Consider the following 12,394-nt stretch of genomic DNA (forward strand, 5'->3'; position numbering starts at 1 on the left):
TAATGGGTTACAAACAATACCTACTATATGATACATTTTTCATTGAATACATATATATAATTCAGATTTTATATTTTTTAAAGAAATGATAAATTAAAAAAAAAAAAATTAGTAATTATTTGACTCATTTGGTTTTTCTCCATTTTGCATAAGTAATAATATATTATTAACCTTGTCTTACAATTATTATGAGTAGATTGAACGCATAAGGGCGTAAGCAAGGATGTGACCTTCCGTTAATATTATTGTGACTTTCATGTGAAATTACATTATCAGACGTAATAGTAATAAATATAATGTCGTTGGATTTGTTTAACAGCAAGTGCAGCCTTGTCTAGAATGTAAAAGGAAGATAAAAATGTCAAAGTACTTCAGTCTTAGCTTGCACGTTTTATTATAATTAAATTTAAAATATAAATATTTATAAGACAATAAAAGTATAATTAGATTTTTTTACCTCAGTATATTAAATGATAAAAATTTAGAACCCCATCTTATTAAAGATAATATTTTTATAAAATTATTTCGAACACGCATGTATTTTAATCTTATATGATATTTAAAATATATTAATATAAATCAGTATATCAATATAATAATAATAAATATGTAAGTATACAATTTGTTGAATTATTTTTTAACTATATGTGCAACAACGATAAGTCTAGAAGTTATAATTCTTTGTCCCAATCTTATTATTAAATGAAAACCTTTTGAATGAAAAATATACTTTGGAGAAACTTAAGTGTTATTATTGTTGGTACCAATTGTCGATAAAAAAATATTTTTATGATTGATAAATTTATGTTATAACTTATAACTTATAAAAATAAGTACTATGAATAAAAATAATATTAAAAAGAAGATCATAATTATAATGTATAAGATATTATCTAGTCTACGAGTGTTCAATTGACGGCCTACCGGTAAGGAATCGTGAGGCTGTTCGTGTCGAGTTTACGATGTCCCATACGCAGCGGTAGTGTAATCTTTGTATTACAATAATCGCACGGTTCTATGACAACGAAATATAACGTTTCCGTTTGCGCGAAAAACGTGCACAACACCGGTGTACAGTGGCGTCGTTCCTGCACACTTATTATTTAAAACTGATCTCGTGATAATGGTATATTATTATATTCTTCCGTTCAGCGTTCACGGTACGACACACGACGACGTCGGTAAGCCGCGTTGGCAACGAACGTTATTCTGGCATACTGTTTACAGAACACGAGCATGATTGTCGGAGAAGACCTCTCCGGTTGGCGCGAGAAAAACACAATATACAATACGCAATTCTAGACAGAGCGTAGAAAAAACGAACGTAAAAGCTTATTTTGTCATAAATCACATGTCTTGTACGCGTGTAATAAATTATAAACTGAATAAAAACCGTCCGCGGTCCGCGGGCCAAATGGTTGGAACGCGAAATTATTCGTATCGTAGACACTAGCACATACGCGCGCGGGTGCAAACTAACAGCCGGACTCGCCGCGATAACTTCTCGGCAATCGCGTGGTCAAAACTGATGATGATGTTTCTGCGTATAAGCAGTATATTATTATGTCCTGGCTCGAGGAACCCCGCACTGGTTCGTATACTCACGGCGGTTGACGCCGTTAACACACGTACACGCTTAGGTGGGGGCTAATATCTGGGGCTCTAGGTCAAGGGCGACTACACTTATACACACAACATAAGTAGCCATAAACCGAGACATCGCGAGCTGGACGTCCACGACAAGACGTTTAGTATTGCATAATGACACCCCGGGTTAATTCTTGTACTTGCGAGTGCAGCGCTACTTGCATTCGCTGCACTTGGCCGAATATTCTCCTTATTCCGACATCGTCATAAAAACCGAACGAAATAAACGTGTGCGTAGTACGAGCTATAAAATTTTTTTAATACATTGAAATTATTGTAAAGCATAAAAATGATGTAGTACATAACAAATCGACAGCCTGTGTATATTATTTTTAGTTAACTATTTTATAAATAATATTATACTAACACTAGAGATATAACCCTTTATATATTTGAATTTGAACCAAACCGACTAACAAACTTTATTAGAATCCAAACCAAATTAAAAAATTCATCAAGTTCAAATACATATTTTTATTAGTAATTACTTTATATAAAATAATAAATAATGATAAGAAAGTTATAATAACAATAGAATCTTTCAAAAAACTACCAATGGTTCAAATTTCAATTTAATTAGTTCGATTTCATCTTAACATTTTAAGTTGAGTTTGTGTTAGGTACCTGTTAGATATAACTATAGGTTAATTTAATATTAAAGATTACTGTTTACAAGAAAATACCACATGTAGATAATTATAATACGCGTATTTTTCTATTACAATATTATTATTATTTATTATGTACCTATCTTTGATATGTAGCATAAAATAAATATTATTATTATTATAAATTACTTTTTATTTTAGAGTTTTAAACACAATAACATAATATTAAAATCAGTTGCATTAAAATTCATGATATCAACAATATAATATTGTTATGATCTAAATAAATAAAAAGACAAGCATTACATTGAATTTTATTTTCATCACGTTTCTTACATGTTTTTATGATAATATTATAACAGATTGAAATATACAAAACATACATATATTATATACCTATTCGTACAGCAAGTCCTTTAAAATTTAAGGAGGTGCCCAATAAAAAAGGTGCTAAATATGTCACTAATATGCTGAGTAAAAATGATAAAATATGCACAATTTTACATTAAAATGATATACAAAAATAAAATAGATATTTATATTATTTCATATCTATGCAATACAGTATTTATTTATAATTAGGTTATATTAAGCATAGATAATATTAGTCTTGGAAATAGAACTTAGTAAGATAAAAAAAAAAAAGTTTTTCTTAATAAAAAATACTACTTTAAATTACGAAAAATTTCTTGTTATCATTTTAAATTAATTTCTGATTAACATATTATTTTTATTTTTATTGTAAATTATTGTACTATATAATAAATTCAAAAAGAAGTCAGGTTCATATATTAATTAAGAGTGTATAAAATACGCGAATTACATGAACTAATAACAAGATATGCTTAACCCTTAAAAATGCATCTATATGCAAAATATAAAGTGGTGAAAGTAATAATATAATTATCCCTATGTACATATTGAATAATTTTTATCAATCATTGAACTATGTGATACGACGACATTAAATAAAATTTAAAATCTATAACTTCAATAGTATTTATGTGACAAATATTAAAGAACTGTAAAACCTCTGAATATATTGAATATTAGTCAATATATTTTGATAAACTAAGTATCTATTAGAATTTGTATCTTTTAATTTAATTTAATACTAAATTAAAACACGAATATAATTATATTTGTAATATGTTAATTACTATAGTCTATATGAAAAAATTAAGTATAAATAGTAGTGTAATATTATCAAGGACATTTAATTCAGATTTATTGTTTGCAAAATATTGATATGGTAAATATAATAACTGATGTCCCCATTATTTATGACCTTTTGCGAGATTTACATTAACAAAAATTAAGTATTATTTTATTTACTTATTATTTTTATAATTATTATAATAATTTTATTATGTTATTTAAATTATAAAAAAAAATAATAGTTAAGTAAATATAAGTCCCATTTTCAATTTAAAATAGTTAAATAAGTTAGATACATAACAAAGAAGTTATAACTTATAAGTTTACTTAAATGTATTTAGGACGTGCCCTGCCCTTGAAAAGCTCGGAATTAATCATTGCTTCTAAAAAATGTTTTATGTATTCATTTATTCGCTAATGGTTGATTGAAATCTTTAAACATTGTTCAAATAATTGCAATGAAATATCTTCCTCGTCATAATTTTAACAATAATATGCTATTAATTGATTTGGTTATTAGAATATATTCATGAAACATTTGATCGTTAAGCTTCCTATGAAAGATTAAATATTAAATTATAAAAGTAAACGAAAAAACTTTATACTATTGTCTTGTCATCGATACAATTATTTAGCATAATAGTATACACCAGCGTTTCTCAAACTGTGGGTCTCAATTTTTGGTGGGTCGCGAATAGTTTTTTAAATTATACAGATTCCAAGAAATGTATGTTAAATTAATGTTAAACAGATTATTATTAATTAAAGTACATTTGTAAAAATATATTGATTATAAACCTATACAATAATAAAAATAATAATTTAAACCTAATAAACAAATTTTGTTAAAAAAATTGAAATATATTATATTATTTTAAATTAATTTTTTTTATTTATTTAACTACCTTTTTGAAAAGTGAAACCATGTAGGTCATTAAAGATTTTTCGGGGGAAATTTGGGTCGCTGTACTAAAAAGATTGAGAACCGCTAGTATACACTAATTAATCAAGTAGGTAGATACGTATTGATAATACAAACGTCCTATCATTAAAACATTTTACCAATCAAACGGAAATTCAATATCAATAAATTCACTTTTATTATATATAAAATGAAAATAAAACTAATAAAATCATTCTCTAATAGAATAGTTGACAAAGGATCAAAAATGGAATATTTATAATGATAAATTGATAACATAACTAGATATTTCTTAAATGTTGATGATTTACTTAAAATGCATAAAAAAAAGGATTAATTATTTTAATAATTTTTATTCGTTATAAATGTTATTTATAAAGAAATCTAAAGAAATACATATTTAAAAATTTTAAATAGATACTTTTGTTTTATACAAATATAAATATAATATATTTAATAAAACAAAAAATGTGTACAACTTCAATAATAGCAAAAATCTTTTATAAAAGATTCTATAATCAATAAAATAATCATTCAAATTAATTAATAAAAAACTAAGCCACTCCCACAATACCCGGCAATCCTCCGAAACGTTTGAAGTTTAAGTGGTGTCGTGAATTTAAATAAAATAAAATAACAAGCTCATAGAAAGTGTCATAGATGGATAGCTTTTTTCTTCAAAAAACCATGACCTGTTAACTCTTATCACATATTCTTATTATGTCTAATATAATTTGATACAGATTGTTAATTACATGTAAAAATTAAAATTAAAAATTAAAAAAATGAGTTCAATAAAAATAATTTATTTATTACAAACAATGATTATTTTAATTTTAGTAGTACCTAGTTGTACAATATTATATTAGAAGCTAAGCCATGATTGAAAATGTCAATACTAAAAAAAAAAAACTAGATTTCCAAAAATTAACAAAATATGATATACTCGATATAAATAAATAATGATATTGATAGTAATTCGTTTGTAAGCTTTAAACGATTTTAATTATTTTTCTTATAATTTTTTAATGTTTTATTTTTATTTTCACTTTTTTTAATAAACAATAGTAATACATTTACTAAAAGTTATCTTTACAGGTCAATTATTGATAATTATTTGTTAAATAGTAAAATCGTACTACTTGTATATCTAATAAGTAAAAAATATAATTCAATAAATAAAAATTATAAAATATTTATTATACATAAATAATATAATATTTATGTTCTCAAAATCAGAAGTTAGCAATGAGTATTAAAGTACAAAAAATTATCAATCTTTCTAAATATTATATTTTGTTTAGTTAAAAAGTTTTTTGCAATAATTAATATCTTTCACAATCCGGGGTCATTATCGCCTCCGCACGCTCACGTCGGAAGTAAAATGACCTTGTAAAACGCAAAACCCGTTATTAAGATATAGGAAGGTAATCACTGAACACAATATACACATTTCAACATTTTTCTCAATTCATTGTACTAAATAAACTAATTGAGTTAAAATATGATAAAATTAAACTATATTAATGTTTTTAAATAATTTAAAATCGAAAAGGTTAAAAGTTGGCTAAGACTAAATGAGTAACAGACAAAAATTGATATACAATTAATTATTATATTAATAGTTATAACTTATAATGAATTAACCTACCTACTATATCTTTAACAGACTCAAAATAAAAAAAATTATCGTTAATATCAAGCATTTTTCTTATAAATAAAAATAGTAATGCTCTTGAGAAAATAAAAATAAATAAATACAGTATCAGTTTTTAAAGAATTTTTTGATAATAGCTTATTGAAACTTAATTAGTTTTAATAAAAAAAAAAACTATAAATAAATAAAAATATATACCTACTTAAATTTTATTAATTTAATTATTTTGTCATTGGTAATATATAATTATTAATTTATTATAATTGGAAATCATTCAATAAAGATGTCACGCTATATATAAACACACATAATACGAGTGCATTACCTATTATTATCATTAATTATAAATATGCTATTATAATATAATTATTTATAAAATAAAATCAATGTTGTTGTACTACAACAAAAATAAAACCGAAATTCTTGAAAAGAAAAATTTTAAGATTTTATAGTCAAGTGTCTCCACGTAAGTCCTGATAGTATCATTTTAAGTATTCAGATCTAACATTTAAAAAATAAACAGGTTAATCAAAATGTATTGTTAAAAAATTGAAGAAAAAGCATCCGATTCTAATAAAAAACTTAATTTTTCGTTATTCTCTGAATCAACTTTAGTTACTTTGAAAATAATATTTTTTATTGAGTTTAAAGTACATATTTAAATTTTATATACTCTTATAAAGTAGATTCTCTACAAAATATATTTTTTAGTGATTACAAAAAACTAAAATATTCAATACATTTTTAATTTTATCACGCTTATACGTTTTCAGAAAATTATTTTACATAACTATATACTAATATTTTTTTAAGAAAGAAATATATTAAGCCATTATTAAAGTATACCAGTAAAATGCACTATAGCTATAGTAAAAAATAATATTTTAATGTGACAAAGTTAAAAATCACAAAAAATAAAATCAGCGACATGTACCTACCATAAATGCGCATTCAATTATATTAAACTATAATCCTAAGCGACAAATGTTCAAATAAAAAATACCAAATTAACACTATAAATACCTATAAGAAATAAACTAATTGGAATTTATAATAAAACAATTGATCTGTTTAAAAATAATTATTGTAAGTTACGACATATTATATTAAATTTACTCTGTCTATAGACTATCTACACCTACATAAAATATATTATAATAATATGCTGACACCACGACGTACAAGATACAACCTACAAACAAAATGGAATAATAATCATTTGAATAGTATTGATATTTTAATTTCATGTGAAAAAATGAGGTTCAATCAATAACTACATGTATATTATATAATATTTCAAAGTTGGAATAAATTATTCTAATACCTAGTAATATCATTCTCTTTGATCACCATTAAATATTAATGTACAACTTTCAATTATATAAGTATCTATCTACAAACGTCTATTTTACAGAACACTACATAATATACAATATTTTATACATATTATTAGATAAGGAACATAATAATATACACATTTAAGCAACTTCAATTACGTATGTATCACTTAAAAATTAAAATAATTTAAAAAAATATATTTTCAATAGTTTTATTAATTTGTAGCTTTTTTTATTATTAAAAACTTGTTTACTATCATGAACATAATTGATAAAAAAAACCACAACAATTAATGAATTATTATAAAACGGAAAATTATTATTTTTAAAAGATTGAAAAGGGGGTGATGATGGGTTATCACATTTTTTATCGTAAACATAATTGAATAAATATTTTGCTATTTCTATAGATTGATCAATTTATAAACTTTTATATAATTATTTGTATTTTATTTTTCAATATTTTATATAATTCAAAAATGTCTGTGAATAAATTACAAACACGATTGTTAATATATATAGTAATACGTTATTTATAATCATGTTTGTAGTTAATACTTTTATAGTTTATAAGAACGATTTTTTGCTCATGGAAATTTTGAAGATTCCTATCTTACCACAAAGTTCACGAGCCACCACAGCATAAATTAGAATTATAAGGCGAGTTCCCATGAAGCGGCTTTAGACGAGCGGAATGAGTTCGTAACAAATATGTTTCTACGGCGTTTTTTTTTTTTTTTGGATTCTATAAGACAAATATTTTCAATCAGCCTAATAAATGGTCTAAATTTAAAAAAAACCCAGCTGGTTGAGTATACTTACTTTTCTAGGGTTCAAACTCATTTCTACGACGTCTCAATTGTAAGATAAATATACCAATTTTATTAAATTTTAACAATACTCCTAATTTACTTACAGATGATAATAATATTAACAAAAAAATAATCTAACAATGGTGAGTCAAACTAAATTCCAATGTTTTAGATGTTTTTCCACGCATAAAAAATAAAAGTTAAAATAGAATCCCAACACTGGTGATGTTTGTTGATTCCTGCCATTTTAACTATGTAGTACGTAATTTAAAAATTATTAAAAAGTATTTATTATAATGTATTTGTTGAAATTCAAATCTAGAAAAATTTCATAAAATTGATAAAACAAATACGAAACATAACTGAATGATAAAAATGCATAGAAAATTATATTTTTTTTTTTTGTATAATAGGTAGTTATATAGTTTATTTAGGTAGTTAATACATAAAACTCTTTATTTTTTTCATTAAATTTGATGAATTTCTTAAATAATATAATATATTTAATTATACTTGTATTAATTTATACTTTATATAAATTAACCTTTATATCTACTGACTTATGTTTATTAATTTAATGGGTAGTATATTTGACAGCAAATAGGAAATATGTGAATTAATTATGGGTAGATTATTGAGAATCGTCCAAAAAAGCTTAAGCAACGTGGGAAGACACCCTCTCGCTCAATTATACTGCGATGTATAGGTAGACAAATTTTCATCAAAACCGTACGCTTAAAAATGCAATTTACTGCAATACAATTTTTAAATGTTCTGTGGATACGTATCTAAAGCCCAAAATGAAGACATTTCACATGTACCTGCATTTATATGTTTTACTGAATAATAACAAAATAATCTTCCAACCTTCAATGACAATTTTAAATTCATTATTAGTCTATCCGTTAAAGTCGTTTCAATAATAAAATCTTTAGTAAAGTCAAAGTAAAACTCATTGTTATTTGATTAGATACAATACTGACTATTTGTATGAATATATGTATGTATGTATGTATAAATAATATACTACACAAATTAAAAATAATATGATGATGATAAAATTATAAATTTATTATTATAACATTAATAGTTTGTTACATATTTTTAATAATAAAATCGGTCGTAGGTCTTACAATGATAGGTAATAATTATTCTCTGTAAATTGTAACGATGTTGTTATTATATTAATATTTCACTTTCGTAGTTTCTAGTAACTAACACTAAAAGTTGATTTTTAATAAATCATTTTAGTTAAAAAATAATTAGCTAATGGTTTAAAATAAAATCGATAACAAAGAGGATCTACAAATATCTATTATTAAGACTATAATATAACGATAGATACACTAGAAAAAAATAACAAAATACAGTATAATTTGTCTTCGACACATCGAGCACAAAAGAAAAAAAACTATACACATGGCAATATAATATGGCAGTGCATAATGAGAACTAAGGAAAAAAACCTTGAGTAGCCAAGGTAAGCATGAATGCACTACTATAAACTTCCACGATATTATTTCTTATTATTATGTAATTAATTAAATCTAGTTAAACATATAACCATCTTCATATTTATTTTAATATACGGAAATAAAATGTATACTAATTTGTAAACAAAATAAATAATTTATAATTTATAAGTAGACTGCGCTGTACAGTATATAAAACAGTACCTAATTAAAAAAACTATTTTTTTTTTTACTATTAACTTTAAGATATTATTTAATAGTTTATAAAATAATTTAAATTTGTAAAGTAGAGGATAAAAACTTGACTGTCAACTACAAACTAGTCTCATCCTTGTACTAGGATTATTTAAATATTAACGAATAATTTTATAATCGAAAATTTAAAAATGATAAAACCTAACTGTTTATTTTGTTATGTATATATATATATATATATATATATATATAAATCTACTCATTCATTAATTTTTTTTAAAAAAATATGAAAAAAATAAGAATAATTAATTAAATATATATAAATATCGATGTATCATTGGATCAGTAACTACTAACTATAATACCTACTTATTTAAAATTTGTTTCGTAAGAAGTCGAGTACATTAAATATTACATTTCTTGAAAATATTACTAATATTACTAATTATTATCAGACTATAATTTATAAATACTCCATATATACCCATATAATGTTATTATCCATTGTTAAATATAACGATAACTATTATCCTATTCTTTTGTTCACTGTACAAATTATTCCTATTTGTTTTCATGAAAAACCACTAAAATAATATTTAGAAAAAATAGGTTCTAAAAATTAGTGAGTTCTTGCTCATATACAACTTATTTTTAAAACAATTTAATTTTAAACAATAAACATAATAAACACAACATTTAAATACCTAACAAAATAGGAAAAGTAATTTGATATCAATTCAAAACTAATTGTAAAACACTAATATACATTATGCAGTGTTGCATGTTGGTCGATGCACCTATACGTAACTTTGACGTCATAAATACTCAAAGATAATAATTGAATGAGGTATATTGTATACAATGTACACATATTATGATATATATACATATGTTTTGTACAAATGAATAATTGAATTTCTATAATAAGCATGACGTGGGCATTATGTTTATCAGTATGCTTCATATAATAGATAAGTTTATTGTGATAATAATAATACATTATACTCTAAATATTATATGTATTTAAGGCAGTATAAAATAAACTATGAAAACAGAGTATAACATAATATCATATACAGAACATTTATATAGCTGTAATAAAATAGGGATCTTACACAAAAAAACAGCACGTGCGTATTATAAACTATTCACGATAATACTTTTCAATAATAATCTAGACATCTAGTGGAAGCCTTAACGATTTACATATCTCGATGTTACCCGATTCTTGAATTCATATTATGGTATGAAGTATGAACTAAAAACACGAATATGTCTCGTTATTGTGCAAAACGTATATTTTTATTTTTTTTTAGAATTTTTATTTACACATGATTACTTAAACAACCATTTTAAACGTGCTTCCTTGCATGTATATTGTATATTGTAATAACAATAGACACTGGTGTAAAATCCGTTTTACCCGTTCCCAAATACACGCGCAACCTACGATCATTTGTTTAAGGTTGGTGACTCGTGAAGTTTACAAACACACAATGACTACAGCATAAAATATAAATGTTAACACATGCATACAGGTACAACGCAAGCCATCAACACATGCACAATAACGTATAACATGATGTATCGATCATGGTTATTATATTATTAACGTATTATTATACAGAGATATATTATATATAATTGTATTATTAGATTCTTCGGCGTTCCAACTACTATCGGATTTTCGTGTTATAGGCGTACTATTATATTATTGTAATATTTTCAAATTTCGCGTACCTCTCGTGCAGTTTATGGAATCGACACTACGTACGACGCCGGTTCGAATAAAAAAAATAATATGATATATTTCCGTTGACAGTCTCGCTCGTTTTGTACGCGCGGTTTATTACGGTAGAGTCTTAAACGGCACCAGAAACAACGACAATGACAACGGTGGCGCACTGAAATGACGGGGGAATGACCGAACGACAAAAAAAAAAAAAAGAAGTTTAACTCTTCTTACTGTTTATAATATAATTATTAGAGTAAAAAAATACTATTATTATAGACATTAACGAAGACGAAATACAACGGCGATGGCGACTACGATATCGGTGGTAAAATAATGACGACAGCGGGACCAGTAAATCACACGTTCGAAAAACGCGCGCACGCAAACAGTAATTTCGTACACCACACGGACGGGCGTCGGACCACGTATCAACCGGCTGTCGGCATTACTCTGCGGCTCGACGAATCTGCGCGACCGCCGTTCCTTCCTCGGGCACGCTTTTGCTCGTGTGCCGTGTGCGCGCACAGGTGGTGGTATAGGTACACATCGACACCAGGACGTGTGTGGTTGTGGTGGTGGCGGCGGCGGCGGCGGCGGCAGTGCCATAGGCACGTTAATAATAATAATATGGGCATGATAAGGTCTCCCTTCCTGGCGAAGAACAAAAAAATAATAAAAAAAATACCGAGCACCACCGCGCGCAGGTGAACCATATCGGTCGGCGCTCTGGCAACACCCCGCGACTGCCCGGTATTACCGGTTTCTACGGGCTTAAGACGTGAAGCTTATAATCACAATAATATGTATACACGTTACAATAAATAATGCGATAAAAATCTTTAATAATTCGA

General features: G+C 25.3%; 2 protein-coding genes across 4 annotated transcripts in view; both read right to left on the minus strand.

Annotated features, from left to right (window-relative positions):
- The window catches only part of LOC112603497 (protein gustavus), a 55,275-nt gene extending 54,203 nt beyond the window's left edge, over window positions 1-1,072 (minus strand). For both annotated transcript variants that reach the window (XM_025352082.1, XM_025352081.1), the window contains exon 1: window positions 925-1,072. In XM_025352082.1, the coding sequence (XP_025207867.1) occupies window positions 925-971 (47 nt within the window). In that variant the 5' untranslated portion in view covers window positions 972-1,072. The remainder of the gene's footprint in view (window positions 1-924) is intronic.
- The window catches only part of LOC112603499 (chromosome transmission fidelity protein 8 homolog), a 34,752-nt gene that overhangs the window by 12,377 nt on the left and 9,981 nt on the right, over window positions 1-12,394 (minus strand). Inside the window, exon 1 of one of the 2 annotated variants that reach the window (XM_025352085.1) lies at window positions 11,549-12,026. The exons of the other annotated variant lie outside the window; for it this stretch is intronic. The gene's annotated coding sequence lies outside the window, so the exon portion shown is untranslated. Of the gene's footprint in view, window positions 1-11,548; window positions 12,027-12,394 lie in introns of those variants that run through there. 2 annotated transcript variants of the gene reach the window in all.

The sequence above is a fragment of the Melanaphis sacchari genome, unplaced genomic scaffold (assembly GCF_002803265.2).
Source record: "Melanaphis sacchari strain LSU unplaced genomic scaffold, SCAv2.0 Contig10_pilon_pilon, whole genome shotgun sequence".
Classification (NCBI taxonomy): domain Eukaryota; kingdom Metazoa; phylum Arthropoda; class Insecta; order Hemiptera; family Aphididae; genus Melanaphis; species Melanaphis sacchari.